General features: G+C 42.4%; 1 protein-coding gene across 1 annotated transcript; it reads right to left on the bottom strand.

The window, feature by feature from the left end:
- Window positions 1–8,026: 8,026 nt before the first annotated feature.
- Window positions 8,027–19,397, bottom strand: tbx22 (T-box transcription factor 22; the record flags this gene model as incomplete). The annotated part of the gene is made up of 7 exons (XM_080745894.1): window positions 19,318–19,397; window positions 18,129–18,230; window positions 17,336–17,510; window positions 11,994–12,158; window positions 8,983–9,047; window positions 8,668–8,753; window positions 8,027–8,583 (listed from the first exon to the last, which is right to left on the bottom strand). Exons 1-7 carry the CDS (start codon window positions 19,338–19,340, stop codon window positions 8,027–8,029), a joined length of 1,173 nt encoding a protein of 390 aa, XP_080602020.1. The 5' UTR covers window positions 19,341–19,397.
- Window positions 19,398–19,798: the final 401 nt, after the last annotated feature.

Raw genomic sequence — 19,798 nt, forward strand, 5'->3', positions numbered from 1 at the left:
ATCAGAGGCAAATATTGTACTTTTTACTGCAAGTAAGCCATAGTACAGCTAATACAATTATTTGAAAATGTTAGCTACTAGTTACTTTGTAGATTTTGATTATTATTAAAAAAACATACATTAACCACTTCAGCCCCTACAGTATACATTTCGGTCTAGAATAGCTGATCTGCAATCTCACAATGCGTTGTGATGCGATATATTTCAAAATATTTTGAAAATATTTGAAAACTTGCGAAACAGGACATTCTGATTCTGCCTTATGAGTATGTTCTACTTTTGTACAGTCAATTTTGGATTCCGGACTTTTACTCGTAACTGAGCATTTCTACATTGCAGGATTAATACTTTTACTTAAAGGAGCTATAGTCAACTTTTTCATTGTAGGGCCGACACTTTGTTTACCTCCTAGTCTATAGACTAGAATGTAAACAAAGTGTCGGTCTGACAATGGCTAAAATGATTATTTTATCATTATTTTACACTTTTTGTGGTCATCTTTGAATAGAAACACATATATGAAGCTTGTTTTTTTATAACATATTTTCGAAATATTATTTTTATTTTAGCGTCCGTTTTTCAAGAAAAGGTTGACTATAGCTCCTTTAAGTAAAATGTTTGAGAACTTTTTCCACCACCACAAACACAGCAAAGGATGTGTTCATGAATCATGATGGTAGGAAAGTCAGGGTCGAGTGGTCACCGGCAGACGTTGAGAAGAGGGCAGATTATAGTCTGATCTGTAGTCTTAAAGGCTTTTCCTTGCGATTATTCAATTGATAACTTTCAATTAATCGAATAATTGAGAAGCTCATTTTTGAGCGGTAGTAACCGCTCCTACTTGTTTATTTATAGGCCTACTGTATGCTGTACATTTCTTAAATGTCGACATCGATCAAGTTAACCACCACCAACCAACCTACTTGTCACCAGGGCAGGAATTTCAGGGAGCCCATGAAGGCCATGGCCGTCATTGGCCCTCAGTTTGGCCTTGTGCCCCTCCAAAAAATGGCATGCCCTGAGGTCACAGTGGCCTTAATGCCCTTAAAGCTGACTGTACTACTTTCTCCTCTTTCTCTGTCTTGTCAATATGTAGACACCAGTGTCTTTCTTGTCATGTAGACATCAGTGTCTGGTTGAGTCCCCATTTTTAAACCAATCCAGTATCTTAGATTTGTGCAGGGCTGAGCATGATCAGATTGTAAATACCAATTTATTTATTTCACAGCAGATTGTCTACATATTGCATTTAAAATCATCCTTAAACTTAAATTCAATAAATGATTTAAATGGACTAAAATCTTGTTTTATTTGATGGCCTTCCTGCCCTGGCATTTGGCCTTTGTGCCCTCAAAAAATGCACAACCCTAAAAGCCAAGTGGCCTTGCCCCTAAAATGACGAAATTCCAGGCCTGTTTGTCACACAACTGTGTTGTTCAAAAATAACGAAGATAGATGACCTACAAGTGCTAGCTTGTACAGTAGATCAGCTATTTACACTACGTTTTGACATTTTTGGAAACCATTTGACTGACATGCTTGATTACTAGTTGATTATTTTATTTCATTATATGTAATTTATTATTTTTTAAATAATCTATTCAATTGTTGCAGACTATCCATTAATGAATAGTTCGACTATTAATCGATAGTTCGATTAATCGATAGTTCGATTGCTGTTGCACCCCAAATGTTGCCGGACTCTGCTCTTGCTCTCTCTTAGCATGGGAGAGATCTTCATGTCCAACTGGAATTTGTCCAGTTTTGAATGTCTCCATTCTGAGCGGCGATGATAATCCGCAAGTTGCAGAGGAAAGCTTTAAGCACGTCTCCCCCCACCACCGACCCACCAACTGCGGTCAGTTCAATAAAAATGTGAACTGGTCATAACTGCTTCCAACAACGCCTTAGGGTGGGAGAGCCAGAAAACGGTGCGTAGACTGAGAGTGCAGTGTGGGGCTTAACAAATTCAGAAAGAAAAGTAGGATAGGACAGGACAAGGAACACTGGAATGGAGCTGCACAGTGCCAGTGGTGTACAGTAACTAAGTAATGTACTTAAGTACAATTTTGAGGTATTTGTACTTCCAATATCCAATACTTTTACTTCTACTCCACTACATCTCGGACCCAAATATTGTACTTTTACTCCACTACATTTATTTGAAAACTTTAGTTACTAGTTATAACTCTGCATATATATATTATAATATTATAAAACATACATAAACCACTTTACCATTTTGTACTTTTACTTTTGGTAATTTTAGTACATTTTGATTCCAATACTTTCATACTTTTATTCAAGTACATTTTGAATTCTGGACGTTTACTTGTAACAGAGTACATCTACAGTGAATTATCGATGCTTTTCCTTAAGTACAAAATGTGAGTACTTTTTCCACCACTGCACTGTGCACAGTTTTTCCCAGAGGAAGGGGGGGTGGCAGGGGTTTGATGGGACAGTGGGTGTTTGATTGGGCATCAGCCATCAGTAAGACTGCTATAATAAGCTGTTAAACGGCCCTTGCTTTTCACATTACTGGCCCAGTGTAATTCAATTTCAGCCACAGCTGGTTTCATTTTCAACTTTACAGCTGGGCTCAGTCACGTCCCATAATCTGCGCTGATAAATAACCAGCTTTTATTGAGTTTGCAGAGAAAATAGCGTTCGCTAGAAGCCTCCACAAGAGAGCAGAGTCAAACACAGGCAGGCCTGCAGGGCATGGAGCTCCGCTCGGGCTAAAAGGACTGTGTGTGTATGTGTGTGTGTGTGTGCGTGTGCGAGTGCGTGCATGTGTGTGCGAGTGCGTGTGCGTGCATGTGTGCACGAGCACAGTTGCACTCGCGTATGTGCATGAGTGCGGTCTGTGTGTTTCGGTTGTTCACACGCATGTGAGTGTTCCGGCATGTGTATGTGTGAATGTGTATGGCTGTGGCACTTTCAATACAATTTATTGTGCGTGTGTGGGGGGAGGGGGGGGGGGGGGGGGGCAGCCTTTATAACACCCAAATTTCCATTAAGAACTGTGTGTGTGTGGGTGCGTGCATGTGTGAGAGAGAGAGAGCGTGTTCGTGACTACAACTGCATGTATACCGTATACATGTGGCCTATACTTTAATTACAATTCAACATGGAAGTCTGCGTGTGTGTGGGGGGCACTCTAAATTCCATTAAGAGATAATGTGCGCGTGTATATGTTTGTTTGTCTCTCTCTCTCTCTCTGTGTGTATGTGTGTGTTAATCTAATGAAGATAGAGTATATTTAAACATCCCAGCTCTCCAGTTTCGGGATGCCATTTCACGTGATTGGAAACAAATGACTTCAGGGTCGGATTCCCCCTCCCTTTTACGAGCTGTCAATCACTCTGCCGCGGGCCCCAGGACTTCCCACTGTCGCTGTTATTATAAAGTCAAATCAGCGCTGTTTCCCTGTTATTCCAACCACCACCGCCATAGGGATTATGTTGACACCTTATCAACCAAATTAACCAATCTGGGAAATAAGCCAGTACGGCTAATCGCTGTCTGACCGGTCGCTAAAAGGTCATTTCTATATAGCCGCTGTCACCCTGTCCAGGGAACGGTCAACAAACAGGACGATACCATGGCGTTTCGATTTTTCTCTCCGCGCGTGATATTTAAAATAAAGCAAATCAGAGCTTTTAAAACCTCACAGTTTAAAGCTCGCTGAAGAAGTAACTTCCTCGAATACATTAGCTTGTGCTTCATACATTCTCTCTGCAATGCAATTATCAGTGTTTTAGTTTGCTCCACAAAGGCCGTCTTTGTGACGTTTTTGAAATGTGAGTCTGTGTGCATTAGCGTGCGCGTGCCTGTGTGTGTGTGCGTGTGCGTGTGCGTGTGTGTGTGTGTGTGTGTGTGTTTCTAGAAAGAGGAAGCTGTGAATGAAAAGCACATCATTGTTATTTACTGCGTAGCAGACGGCCCAGCAGGCAGCGTTCAATGCTGACAGGTGTTCGAATCTAATCTGAAGCTACATTTCATAGCGGTTCACAACGTAGAGGCGTCAGCAGCAGGTGCACAGAGCCGCCGCTCCTGCTGGTATGAAAGCAATTTGTCTAATTGAAAGATCAGGAATTTTTTTTCTTTCTTCTTTTTCTGTCTTTAAATGGCCGCCCCCACATCGTCCCAATGCGGAGATGACAGACAGTATCAAGTAACCGGCGAGGATTACGTCTGTCTTCAGACAAAGACGCGGCTGTTTGATACCACCACACCTGACCTCAGGGTGAAACGCCGGCCACCCCCCCCAATACACACACACACATACACACACACACACATACACACACACACACCCTACACGCACACACTCACACACACCAGCTCCATACCCCACGTCTGAGTCCCTCAATTAGCTCCTTCCTGCTATTTAAATGTCCACTGCGCGTTAGCTCACCGCCACGCTCGGCCGTGACAAGTAAATTGCTGTTTGGTTTCGACCGTTTGTCGGGAAACGGGCCATTTCCCTCCGCTTTTTTGCCCCAAACCGCTGTTCTGTAGCGCCGCGGAGGCCAAGGGTGGGGGTTGGTGGGGGTTAGGGGGGAGGGAGGGGGCAATGGGGTTTGTGAATCAGAGCTGAAGGCAGAAATTATCACATCAGCGTCTGTTACGGGCGTGGTGGCGTACGGGCAGGAAAACACGTTTGCACAGAGCCTCTCTGGGAGTGAGAGATTTTCACATGGCGCTCATGCGGTGGAACCTCCGTCCTTTGGTCACAGTGACACCACAGAACTGGGATTCTCTCTCTCTCCCTCTCTTGCTTCCTCTCCCTCCTCCCTCCCTTGCTATCTCTTCTCAAGTTTAACCACATGAACCCCAGAGTCCCCATGCAGTCCTGGGGCGAACATTCTCCCCAGAATGATCAAGCTCTATACAAGCTATAAGTTCAGGTCTATTTTCAGCCAAGATATTTTGTGTGGAGGAGGAACAGAGAGGGAGGGGCCTAGTATAGACCCTTGGGGGACTCCGGTCAACTTATATTTCCTTTTTCACCTTCACTCCAGAGGGCCACAATGCATATTGCTACGTCCTACTTTGTCATTCTAGTATTGCATACAATAGAAGCAAAAATAGCAGATCTACAAGCTCAAAACGCATCGCGCTGAGCTTGTAAATTGGAATCTTGAATAATTTTTTGTTATTTCTTAATTGGAATCCTGAAATGTAACATTTTGATTTCAAAACGCATTTAGTTATATACTCATGTTAACTTTATGAACCTAAATACAAATACATTGGACATAAGAAAAGACATTTTAATACTACTATACTAGTCATTAAGCTACTAATAGACTGACGGAATTAAAGCAGATCATGTTCAGAATTGCAACAGCTGAAATCAATAATATATTCAGTATTCAGGTATTAACCTGTGGGCCGCATTAACTGAAGGTGGGGCCGCCAGTTGCCCATGTATGATATAGAGTTTAAGTGGTTAAAGACGACCACGGGGGACTTTCTAGACCCGATCTGCATGTCTGTTCACGGCATGCTGAAAAACAATGGGCCTTTTGGACATCACTTGACGTTCCGTTGATCCTAAGTTCTGTTGATCCTACAACAGTGGCACATGACGATGACTCCTGGACATATAGCGCCACCGTAGCCCACATTAGTAGACACACATGTACAGTATATACCGACTCCCAGTTACTGTTTTTAGGGGGCTGTGCTCAATAAAGGCCTGCGTAGCGTAACCATTTCACCTCCATGCGTCTCTGATTAGTCCCATTATTGGAAATAAAATGTAGTAATGGAAAGGGGCTGTGTGGATCCTGGCAGAGACGGGACTGCTCGCCCCTCACATCATACAGACCTGATGAGCTCATGTTATCAGAGAGCGGTGGCCAGCCCTGACACCGGGGCTGAGCCGAGTTCAGGGCTCTGTCAGGCCCGTTACAACCTGAGGCACACCGGCACCAGAACCCACTGCGGTTCATCGGTTGGTCAGTCTATATATGGGCCGACACAAGGCTTCAAACTTTCATTCTTTTGTTTAATCTGCCGGGTCTAACGTCATTAGATACGCAAGTGTCTTCATTTGTGTTTCTGTTCTGAGCACAGCCTGTGATTCTCTCTGGTTCAATGGAAACTTAAATATCGGCAGATGTATTGACGCAATGTAGGTGGAGAATGTTGTGTTCTTTTCAGCAGCGAGAACTTTGAAACAGAAATTGAATCATGTGGATCTCAAGGCCCACTTATGACCTTGTTGTGTTTTGTCAGTCATCTTATGACGTGTCTATGATGCGTTACTCCAAAGTTGAGCAAGGGTTCAGTCCAATCTGAGCCCCAGTGACTTCCATTAAAGTATTAAAGTTAAATAATTTAAAAGAAATATGTGAAACATATGTGAAGAGAAATTAGTGGAGGTACTTCTGTGACCAACTGGCAATGTGCCCTAAGAATTTGGTGCTGAGCGGTCCAGCAGTTTGTGAGATTAGCTCCGGACAAACACAACGAGGGACAGACACACACACACAGAGCAACCCTCTAATAGACAGCTAGTCTCTCAGAGCCACGCTGTAAAAAAGAAAAGCTATATTGATTGAACAGTTTTAAAATCTATAATGGCTCCATTCCATTATGGCTCTACACAATACAACAGTCTATTGTACAGTATTTTGAATTCACTGACTATATACTGTAATGGGAATTAAGCTCCAGGATTCCCTGAGGTGCACAGAAGTTGATTTGATTGTTTCACCGGAACATGGACGAACATCCTTCAAAATAACGTTGTCTGATACAACAATGCATATAGTAATGTTCTGTTTCTTTACTTAGAAATACAATGTACAGTATATTAACACCTTCTAAGCCTGGCCGTACTCCCTCGGACTTCCTACTGGGTCCCATCAGCCACGCCGTCTATTCCCGGACTTTTGATATAAATTATAATAAAAAAAAAAAAAACATCGGAAATTCTTCTCTGTGTCTTTTTGGAGCGATCTGAAAGGGTTAATATGCTCTGACAGTCATTTTCTGGTGCTGGGTGTGATACTCCTAATATCCAGCAGGCCACGCCGTTGACTCACATTCTGGATGGATGGCTGGCCAGGAGGAGCCTCATCCTCTCCCCAGTGTTGAAACTCAGCAAGAAGCTCAAACAAGATGGCTGGTCTTTGTCTCTGTTCGTGGATCGCGGTTTCAATCACGTTCGGGTGCCGCTTCTCTATCGCTCCTTTCCCTGCTTCGCCGCACGTAAACGAATGGAATTGATCTCCCCTCCGCCTCGCCAAAGTAAGATCGCCGACCTCTGCAGGATGAATATGTACGCTGTGTCGAGCACTCCAGTACGTGTTGTTATCATGTGGGCTTTGTTTTTTTAAAACATGTTTGTAAATAAATGGCTTATTTCTTCGGCGCTACCTCTGTTCAGAGGGTTCTGCCGCGGCTTGCAACGTGTTAATATGAATTCATTGTGTAAAAATGTTTCTCTTTCACTTCTCTTACAAAATATGCATGTAAAAGAACTCATCCCTTTGATTAGCATCGTATCAACCGAACAAAGAGTTACAAAATATAGAAAAATAGCTTTCTTGACACCAACGGTGAGTCTTAACGTCAATGCTTCGACTCCTAAATGTCTCTCGTCATCACATACCTCAGATCGTATAGCTGATGTTCTTTGGTTAACGCCTTCACATCCTGTGAAATGGCAAAAAGGCTGTTGGTCTGTGAAGCTGGTGAGAGGCTCCACGTGTCCATTTGTTCATTTCTTTTCACTCGTGAGCCTGTTGGCTTTGCTCAGTGGAGAGATGTTGCTAGCAACAAGGCTTCAGGATTGGTCTTACAGGTTTATTTTTTCGAAACAACACGTATCCCCACTCTCACAGCTCTCTGCTCATCACCAGCAGCAGACTCCTTTTAGCTGGCTTTAGTTTCCATTCAGAGGCAATCAGTCATTAGTTTCATTGTGAGTGGGACATTAGCTTTGGCTGCGGGTACTGGTGAGTTCAAGCGTGCCGGAGGGACCCTGGCCATGCGGTTGAGCCTGTCAGAGGCAGTGGTTGGTGGTCGGGTGCCACGGAGGCGGGCGGAGGAGACAGTCCGTGGCGTCCTCCGCCAGCTTCGCGTGACGGGACAGCGCCACAAGGTGGGGGCTCAGGGGGAGGGCATAGCGGTACAGACAGTACGGCCCGGCCGCCTCGGCGAGATGAGGGAGAAGGGACGAGCCGTGCCCCCGGGGGCTGAAGGGGCCCTGCAGGGGGACGAGGCACGGGGAGGTCCCCGCGGGCCCCGGGAGACACGGGCCCCTGCACTGGGGGCCTTTCTTTCCCGGCAGCGCCGATAGAAAGGAGAGGTCAGTCAGCGGGGAGAGGGGAGGTAAGCTCCTCAGTCGGTCTGCTCCCGCCAAGGAGGAGGAGAAGGCTCGGCTGGTCATAGGGGAGACAGGGGAGGTCTTGCCGTAGAGCGGGAGGCCGAGGGCGTGCAGACCGGCGTCCTGGCACGATGAGAGCGACGAGAGGGAGAACGGGTGAGGAGGCGAAGGAGAGGAGACGGGGAGAAAGCCCTTCAGGGAGGAGGTGACGCCGTTTGGCGAACCCGGGGTCGCTGTGGAGAGACAAAACAACCTTGGGTCACAAAGACACGAACCGCCACTTTGTCCTCGAACCAGCGAGTGTTGCGGCACGGTACCTTGGAGCTGCAGGGTGAACGGCTTGAAGTCCAAGCTGAGAGGACTTCTCCATGGGTACGATTCCAACAGTCCATCTAATACGCCCCTACACACACACACACACACATCGCCCAAATAACATGTCAGTAATTAAAAATGTAAAACATTGCTTCTGAGAAGTGTGAAATTATGCACCACGCAGTTCAGCCTCGGTTGAAGGTTTTATGGCTGATCGGATTTCTTAGACTTGAATCTTAAATCCCCTCGGGGGGTCTTTCGCTGTAGTGTGAGAAGTGTTGAAGTGCAGAAGTGCACTGAGGCCTGGTTCTATGTACCTATTCCTCCCCGGGTCTCTGAAGCCCTTGGCGAACGGGTTCCTGTCGATCTTCAGCTTGGTTATCTGGCCGGGGGGAGAGGGAAGGAGAGAGAGAGAGGGACAGACAGACATGGCTTTAGAAAGAGCTTGTCAACCAGTGACCTGTAAAGCTAACAATGAGCTCAGCTTTATGGGAGCGCGTGGGGCAGCAGACCGCTCCCTCTGGGACTACATCTCCCAGCAGCACCCAGGGCGGGCAGCCATGTCAAACAGGCGTTCTTGGAGCCGAGTTCTTGGAGGCCTCCGACTTTTATATGGTGCTTTAATGGCCGTGGAGTCCCGCAGTCAGCCCCAGTCACAGGCCGTTACTGCGTTTCAGTAATAATACGTTCACTGGTCGTAAACCGGACCCTGATGAAAAGAGCTGCCAGTCCCTCGAGAGGGCTCTGTTACTGAAGCAATGGCTGCCAACAGTGGGGTCAGCTACCCCGTACACACACACACACACACACACACACACACTCTCCACTCTCTGCTTCGCTTTCCTTCTGAAACCTCAGTAACCAGCAGAGATCTCGGTCAGGCCAAACGTAATTTACGATTGAGCTGAGACCACAGCGAAGTCACCCTCAACACTTTCACGAGCTGGAGATTAAAACCCCTTCTCTCTCTCTCTCTCTCTCTCTCTCTCTCTCTCTCTCTCTCTCTCTCTTTTCAACGTGAGGTCACTCCAGTCCGTGTTTAGTGACAGAATCATCATCATAAAATAAATACACTGAGAGAGTGTTGGAGGCTTTGCACCATTAAGTTGCTGAAAACCACCGGAGATCAGCTTTCTGGATGGTTCTGCCATGGTGAAATTAGAAACTTTGCTGCAGCTATTATTAATCGTTTTATTTACATTTTGGAGTAACAAAAACAACAATGCATAATGTTGCAATACATTAAGACTTGAATAAGTCATGACATTCACCCAAAAAATGGTGGTTAATCAGTAGTTCTTTGTGGGACTTTGGGGTGGTTAAGGTGCTATAGAACGGTACAAACAACCTGTTCAGCCCATAATTGTTCTTCACCTTAGTTTAGACCTCTAATGGTTCTATAGAGCACCATTTGACAAAGGTTCTACAGCAGGGGGTCCTCAGAGTTACTACAGGCGGTCCTCCAAATCTTTGTGAGATAGAAACTTTTTTTCTCCTTTTTTATATCAACCACTTGAACCCTAGTATCCATATTCTGAGAACTTTAGCCAAAAATAGCAGATTTACAAGCTCACACGCCTCGCAGCAGAGCTTTTAGATCGGCTATTTTCAGCAAAGAGGTGAAAAAGAGGGGAAAAAGAGCAGACTATGTACAGAGTGAAAGGTCAAGTTTATTAAGTATTGACGGTTCAAGTGGTTAAATATCTGAAAACACAAATTTACACGAATCCAAAATACACTGGTGATTGCGCTGTCAAACAATGAACCTTATGGAATCTATGAAAAGGTTGTGGGGGTGCCTGCTTCATCTCTCTCTCAACTAAGGGGTCCTTGGCCTGAAAACGTTGAAGACCCATGTTCTACAGTATAGCTGCTAGACTGTATTCTCATCACAAGTTCCTTGTAGTCAGTGACTGTAAGTTAATACTGGTATTACTATTAATGCTTGCTAGAGAATCTTCTTCATAAGAAATCTACGCGTTTGTGAAGTCAAACGTGTATACTTATAACGGAGACTGTGACACGAGAGAAGAGAAAATGTATGAATGCACTGTGCGCGTGTTCAGAGGCAGCCTTGGCGTTGGTACAACTGATTCAGCCCGCATGAAGTAAAAAATTGCCCAATCAGGCCTGTGACCCTAAATGAGCGTCTTTAAGAAATAGGTGCTAGAGTACATAGCACCAAAAAGGTTTTCCTATATGATTACGAGTCACAGAACCACTTTTAGTGCTATTAAACACCATTTACTTTATGTTTAGTGTGCAGTCTCCAGATCCTAACATCCAAATCCAGTGTTTAGGCCTATATCTACACAGTAAAATCCGTCGATTTAACTTGGAAAGTGTAAAAGTGGACCCAAATGGACCTGTAAGTGTCACATTAAATAGACGGTTTTACTGCGTACGTCTGCCTGTATCTAACCATCACAGCTCACTGTGGACGGTTATGCTTAGTTTATGCCCTCTTGTTTGACGGTGTCTCTCATCTCAGCTTGCAGATCGTCTATTATCGTAGCCGATCTATGTGTAAATCAGGCTTTACTAGGTTGGGATCCGGAACCGGATTCAACTTGAGGAACTGGTTTTATCACACTGTCACAGCTTGTATAGTGTACTTGGGAGCGTAGCGTTGTTCCGATGTGTCATTAGTCCGACGTCCCATTAGTCCGATGCTGGTGAATGCTGACCCTAAACCTAACCCTAAACTTAGTCGGACTAATGGGACGTCAGACTATCGAGATTGTCTCTGTGTACTTCACGACTGCTCTTACAATACTGGTGGTTCTCAAACATTTTAATTTCAAGGACCACCCTAACTCTGAGAGTGTACAAATGGAACCAAATGGACCCCTACGGATCCATTTGGTTCCATTTGTACACTCAAAGTTACAGACCAGCTAGGGTCAGGTCCATTTGGTTCCATTTGTACACTCAAAGTTACAGACCAGCAAGGGTCCAGTTGGAAACCCCTCAAGTAACCCAGAGGGTCCCTGGACCTCACTTTGAGAACGACTACAATAATATGTATGAAATACTTATGACTGAATTTGTGTTTATCAAAAAATATGATGAAGGCCAAAATTACTTTTTTTTTAATATAGGCCTCGAAAAAGGGAACAGTTAAGGAATCATTAAGGAACCGGAATTGTTAAAAATCCTAAAGGATCCCGACCCTAACTCTTGCGGAAACGTTTAAAAATACTTGCATTGCAAGAATAAAAACTGCACCTACACATTGCGGCAACAAAGCCTTCATCAGGGTGACTGGCCTAATGACGGTGACTTTCTCATCTATGATGTTATCAGCGTTGCGTGAATCGGGTTTTACCTGTTGGTTCTGATAGGCGGTGACGGTGGTGAACTCGGTCTCTGGGAAGGAGAAGCTGTGGACCCCCTCGGCCGGCAGGGACTGGATCTGGGACAGGTCCATGCGCGGGTCGTGGCGGATGACGTGAACCCGAGGCTTGTACTTGTGCATGGACTGAAGGATGACCTGAGCGGAGAGAATGGCAGGTGTTACTCCCGCCCTGAGGTATACAGTACATCAGGGGCGTCACAAGGGGGGGGAGTGGGACTGCGTTACTAGGGCCCAAGGTTGGAGGAGCCTTAATTATTTTATACTTTAGCTATTGAAAAATGCCGCGCTGCGAGCTTGTAGATCTGCTATTTTTGAAAAGTTGTGAAAATGTGTGCAAATCTTTGAATATATGTATTTTTTTTTTTAAACAATATCTTTATTTTCTTTTTTATAGACATACAAAGAAAACATATACAATAATATATGTATTTTTTAACCGAACATTTGTAACTCAAATTTTGCTTCTGGGGGGTCCCTCCCTGGAACTAAATATTTTGAGATGGGGGTGTGTGGCCAAATACATATCATTTTGGGGGTCCTTCACAGGAAAAGGTTTGAGCAGCACTGACATAGAAACATAGGTTTTTCAAAAAACCTTAGAAGGATTTGAAATATTCAAAGATTTTCAGGATTTTTCAAAAATAGCAGATCTACAAGCTCACAGCGCAGCACTCTGTGCAGCGCTGTGAGCTTGTATATCTGCTATTTTTCAATAGTTAAAGCACATAATAATGCGTAATAATGCGTTCCCTGCAGTCTAAATGGGTTAAACCCCCTTCCCCTATGAAGAACATTCATGGGGGGCCCGCAGTGAATCCTTGTACCCAGGGCCCAGAATTTGGTGCGACACCCCAGGGTATACTGTAAAATACTAAGTGTTCATTTAAAGCTGTAATCCGGCTCTTATTGTAATTAAAAACTTTTTTATTTTAACCGATCTGTATCTATATGGTACGGTATGTTAATACAATAGAATTAGTATAGTCCATCTGCAGTGGTTAGAGGTGGTCTATCCCTACTCTTCCTTTGGGATGTTTACTGTTGACTCTGTTTCAGGTATAGGCCAGTGGTTCCCAAGCTTTTTAGCATGTGACCCAAAAGCGAAATTAGACCTTTGCCTGGGACCCAAACTGGTGAAAACAGCAGATCTACAAGCTCTCAACGAGTCGCTTCGCTCCGTGTTGTGAGCTTGTAGATCGGCTATTTTCACTACTTCTTAAACATTCTTTTGTAATTTATGGAATTTCTTAGATTTTTGTTTCATTGATTCATGAAATGACTTGGAAAAATCATTGCATTTATCATGAAAATCTTTGCTGTTTTGGGGAATGTTTATTGAAACTGTATTGAAATAATAATAATTAAAAATTAACGGACCCATAAAAATGTGTTCACAACCCACAAATGGGTCGCGACCCACTGTTTGGGAAACAGTGAGGTAGAACACCTATACTGGCTGACAAGAAGCTCTGCCAGAAGCTTTCTGTCTTGGAGGAGCAGTTGAAAATTGGTCTCATCTGGGTTTGAATCCCAGGATATAAAAGTTATGGATTACAGCCAGAGGAAAAATGGATCCCTTTGAACCCTGCACAGGACCGCTTGGGTCCATTTCTACATGACTGTCAAATCCATGCAGAAGTGTGTCTCTAGTAGAATGTGTACTGTAGGCGTTATTTTAAATCTTGAGAGGCCACAAACTGACCCGAATTGACCTGTCAGGGTCAGAATGGATCTGTATCCATTTGGACCCTTATGGGACCCTTATGAGTCCTTTAATTCACCCCCTACAGGGGTCACATTAAGGGTCCGGGTTTCGGAGAACCTAAGCTTTCTTCTTCATAATGAATGGTCATTAATGCTCCAAATCTAATATTGTTGCTGTCGGATGGAAACCTTCTATGTCCAAAACCATTCCTTTTGTATTATTATCTTGTAGATCGGCTATTTTCACTGTTTTGTGCAATATTCTTGTATGATGAACTGAAGTAGGGTGTTCATTTACGGGGGGAAAAACACACAAAAAAGATATAAGGTTTCTGCCTGACAGCAACAATATTCAAGTCATCAATGATGCATTTAGGCCTAGAATTATTGAATGCTTTAACCAGTGAAAAATAGCAGATATACAAGCTCACAGTGCGGCACCGAGTGCCGCGCTGCAAGCTTGTAGATCTGCTATTTTTGAAAAAGTTGTGAAAATGTGTGCAAATATTTGAATATATGTATTTTCAAAGCGAAGATATTTTGAGATGGGGGTCCGTGGCCAAATAAATTTCAGTTTGGAGGTCCTTCACATGAAAAGGTTTGAGAACCACTGACATAGTAGTCTCTCAAGAACAGACTGACTGAGCTCCAGTTAAGTGAAAAGGACCTTTTCTTTGATGATGGCTGGCCAGATTGCTGACATGTAGAAACATAGGTTTTTTTAAAAAAAACTTAGAAGGATTCAAAAGACACTTAGAATCGGGTCAAAATTCTAATTTTCACAATTTTTCAAACATAGCAGATCGGTGCCGCGCTGTGAGCTTGTATATCTGCTATTTTTCAATAGTTAAAGCATAAAATAATGATACACAATAATGTGTACCCGTTCTAAATGGGTTAAGGACCAACATTTTGAACCTATCTTGGCTCCTTACTAATGTTAATTTTAAAATGGCACCATTTCTGTCCTGAGTTGGGCTGTGGACAGTTCAGAATCCTGCCTACCAGTAGGCAGGATTTGAAAGAGGCTTCTATTTCAGCATACTAACTTTCAAGAAAGAGAAAGACTATTAGCTTGGAATCGCCATTGATGATGAACTGTCGATAGCCCACCGCTGAGACAGAGTGAGTAGACCTAAATTGTGCCATCTTATAATCAGCATTAGTGAGTATTAGTGTAGTTAGTAACATGTCATATATTGAATACGGTCAAATGCGAAGAAAAGCCATGTGAGAAGGATTTGTGATCACCACCACACAACTAACATAAGATAATGTTAGCCATCTGTCATAAGAATAATGAATATGAACTTGATCTGCTCGGCTTACGTTACAGTATTTGAACAAGATCTGTTGCAAAACGTCATTCTTAATCTGTATTTATTTTACAAACACAATAACGATAACCCCTTACACACAAACCCTCGCCTCTCTTCTAGTTCTCTCAAAGTGCCTTTATCACATTAGAGCAAACAATAAACAACGAGTTGCCAACCTTAAGACTCATCCTCATGCTCTCACACAGAACGCGGTCAATCTTCATACATCCTAAAACCATTACACTGCAGCTACTCCCCACAACAGCTTACTCTAAATAATACAGTGAATTACACACGTAAAGTCCTCAGTGTTCATTTAACTCCAGAAAATCTTCAGGGTTTACATTAAGACTAAGAATTTTGTACGGTGCAGTTGAGGAGGAATTCATGCTGCGAGCCAATGTTTTTCTTGCAGGGTGCTTTTGTGGTGTGCTGTCCTGACATCTGTTCCAGTTGTGTGTGTGTTTTTCTTCTGTTCACAGTGTTGGACAGGACTCATCCGTTCCATTGCAGATCATAATGGCCGGACAGTGTGTGTTTGGTTGCTCGTTCTACCGTGCAACAGAAAACACAGCAGTTTCTCATGCGTTGCATTGATACAAACCTTCTCTTTTTCTGCTAATCACTGACTAGAGCGATGGTTCTTCTCAACTTTCTCTGGCCGCGACCACCCCAACATAATCATATTTGAACTGGGGACGCCCCCACCCTGACAAGCTGGATTTGAGTTGAGACTTTATATTTTGTGTTGACTGGTTAAAAGAGTTACATATTATTGTGAAAATAGACAATCTAGAATGTCTATTTTTTTATTTGACGATTTGCCCAATGTTTGACCATTTGTTGCCAGTAGTTTGTTGATCACTTTTGACGCAGTAATGGTCTTATTTTATTTGAATTTATTTTTTAATTTTAGAGGTATCGAAAAAGGTTTTAAAAGTCCATAATTTGACACTTTAGAAATGTGCAGATATCCTGTACACACTTACTGTAGACTGTTTGTTGGTTTGTTTACACGTTGAGTGAGAAAACAACATTGCACATTAAGATAATCATCTGGGGGCTTGTAGTGTTTGATGCACTCTGAAACTATTCAAAATGCTCATTTTTCCCCCCTACATCATCTTTGTAAAAGAAGTATTGTAGTCTGTTGTATGTAGCATTTAGTTTCAGGTTTTAAATGAACATAATTCTGAAGTATGTATGTGACTAAACTCTTCTAAAATGAAATGATTGCCTAGTATAACTAATTTAAACACCGTCAAATCCTGAGTAGCCTATTCATTTCACTCTGAGAGAGTGAACAAATGGATCCATGCATAACACTGAGGTTTTTTCTTTTTTGTGCAAGTTACTGGCTCACATTAAGGACAGTGCAGGAGCTCAGTCTAAACCAGGTCTTATCTTTTAAACCTGTAAAATCCTGTGTTAATGTAACACATGTAAATTGGCTATTATCCAGTCCAGTTGTTGTTGTTTTTTATTTTCTCTTTTTTTTTTTTATCTTCCTTGTAAATGTTCTCTTATTTCATACCTTCAACTTCTATGACCAAATGGATTTTGTCATCTAGATATATTTAACATTTTCATGAATCTTATATTGCATTCAATTCATGTCTTGTGAATTTATGGTATGTAAATCACCATATGAAAAGTGCAATATCAATTATAAAAAAAGATTGTTATTATTATAAATTGTCATATTAACACATACAAATCCCCAATGTGAAAGTATGCATTGTATAAACTAGTGCATGGTTCTCAACCTTTTCAGGCCGCGACCCCCAAAATAATCATATTTTAACTGGGGATCCCCCACCCTATACGAACATTAAGAGTTATTTTCTATAACACGATTCTGTTGTGAAAATAGCAGATCTACATTTGCGAGGCGTTGTGAGAATGCTGTAGATCAGCTATTTTCACAATTTCTGCCTCTAATATTTGACATTTGGCCAATGTTTAATTTGCCATTTTAGAGTGATTAAAAAGCCCTTAAATTATCACCTTAGAAATGTCCAGATACCCTCTATACACTTAAACTTTATGTTGGTTTGTTTTACTGTTGAGTGAGAAAACAATGTTGCACATTAAGCTAATCATCTGGGGACCCCCCCCAAAATAATTTGGGGACCCCCCTGGGGGTCCCAACCCACAGGTTGAGAACCACTGGTATAAAGTCCCCTGGAATTAGATGAACACTGAGGATTTGACTTTAAAAAAAAAGAAGAAAAGAAAGGAAACAGCCAATAAAAATCAGATGACTGATGTCTGAATGTCACAACATACGTGACCCTTGTCGTCCATCTCGTTGTTGGTGAGCTTGACCCGGTCAAAGCTGATGACCTGTCGCATCCACGTCTCTCCGGCGCACGGGGAGTCCGGGTGCACGTAGAGCCGTGGGGAGATGCACGAGTGGTCCGTGTTCCCTGCTACCATCCACTGCGAGCTGTGGTACACGTACCTGGCAACATGCGGTGCGACAGTTTAATGACCATACATGCATGCAGTGGTGCAAGGTAAGCGTGTATTTACTGTTAACTTTTGAGTTGTTTACTTTAGCATTTCCGATTTCCAATATTTTACTTCTACTCCACTATATTGGATCCAATGGCTATTTACTCCACTATAATTATTTGAAGACTTTATTAGATTTAGTTTATCATGATATCACCACAAAACATACATTAACCACTTCAGCATAGCCTATACATTTCGGCCATTTGAAAATAGCAGATCTACAAGCTCACAAACAATGCATGGCAATGCGAGGCATTGTGAGCTGAGCTTGTAGATCTGCTATTTTCAAATGATTTTAATACATTTGAAAACTTGAAATGGGACATTCTGCATAATGACTGCTTTTACTTTTGGTACTTTAAGTACATTTTGATACCAATACGTTTGTAGCCTACTTTTACTCAAGTAAATTTTGAATTCCTTACTGTAGTATTGATACTTTGACATAGGAAGTACTAGGCCTATAAGTAAGAAGCATTGTTGTGTGTTAGTACACACAAACACACACACACACACACACACACACACACACACACACACACACACACACACACACACACACCTATATCGTTTGGAGTCCACGGGCATAACATCCATGGCGATGTAATACTGCTGGCACGGGTCCAGGTTGCGCACCTTGACGCGCACTGACGGAAACATTCTCCTGAAATCAGCCAAACATGTATAATAAACAACAATTTAACCAGTACAAAAATATCCTAGAGACGTTCAAATTACAAAAATAATATATTCTTCCTTTTGAGCACATGCAGCCGATGAAATACAATACAGTATATTTATCGGAGATTTTATATGAGATACTTAAATGGTTTCCTGTGGAAATAAGCTTAGTCTTTTCTAGGATCTCCTTTTAGTAGACCTTGTACCAGTGAACTGTACCGTCATGAAACTGTACCTTTTCCTATAGGCCTATGCGAACTTCTAATAAAGTCTTCAATCAATCAAATGATGGGTGAAATAAATCAGAATCCGTTTATTGAGTTGTTTTCCTCCCACTCTGATATGTGACTCTTATAGCTCACTATTACAGATACAACATTACAAATATCACAAACATAATGAATCGAAACGAAAAAACTAATAAAAATACCAAGGAATCCGACGACAGCAGGCTGTAGGCCCATAAGTGATATGTAGGCTTTATTGGCTGCATATAAAGCCCTGGCAGACATATTTACAAGACGAAATATGAGCCCAATACGGCACTGTGGTCATTCTAGCAGTGGATGGTGCAATTATGTTTAATAAGGTGTATTTACAGGTTATATAGATGATTATATAGTTATATAGTTGTATAGATGATCTATATATATTTATATAGATCTATATACATATATTTTTTGAGGCAATCAACAGTGAACCGGTCACATAATTATACACAGCAGAGGTCTGTCAATGTCAAGTTCAGTTCATTTTAACCAAATAAGCATGAAAGGCTATTGAAAAAGATCGTTTTAATTCTTCACATTTAATTGAGCTATTACTAGCATGTATACTGTGCACATTCATTTACAATAACTCCATAGGGTACAGTATATGGCTATTTCAATTATTTCTCTACAGATTTATGTTTTAAATCGAATCAATAAGAACCATCTAAAATGCAGATTGATCATCATGCTTTTGATATTTAACCCACCTGCAAATCATATCGGTTTTTCTATTTGATTGGTCATGTTATCTTTCTGTTGGTTGTATAATAGGCCTATACGACATGTTTTGTAGCCTACCTGCCAGCCTTGGTGATAATCATTTCAGTCCCGATTTCATAGAATCTGTTCCACAGCTCGGAGCCTTGCAGCTCCACGCGGACATCTCCGCCTTCTTTACCCGGGCAACAGTCCCTCTCCCCCGGCCTCCTCAGCTCTCCGTCCCCGGCCCTGCGCGGGTCTCTGCCCGAGTCAGAGCCGCTGTCGTCTGCACTCTTCAGAGCTGAACCTGCTTTCTTTCTCAACCTGACCGGATAGTCCTGCGGGCCTAAAGGGAAATAATAAGGTAAATAAATGAAATAACAAGCCTATACGCGAGATGAAATTAGTTTCCGCTTCAGTCAAAAGGTTATTATGATTATGTAGGCCTATTGTGATGACAAACATTTTGTGTTTCTATTTTATTTTATTAATAGCAAAAAAATATCGTTCGTAAAAGGAACATATTTGGAAGCCATGTTAGGAAATATTTCCCTCGATTGGAATTAGGCTATTTGTTAAA

Source organism: Nannobrachium achirus (assembly GCF_963921795.1).
Source record: "Nannobrachium achirus genome assembly, chromosome: 17".
NCBI classification, from domain to species: Eukaryota; Metazoa; Chordata; class Actinopteri; order Myctophiformes; family Myctophidae; genus Nannobrachium; species Nannobrachium achirus.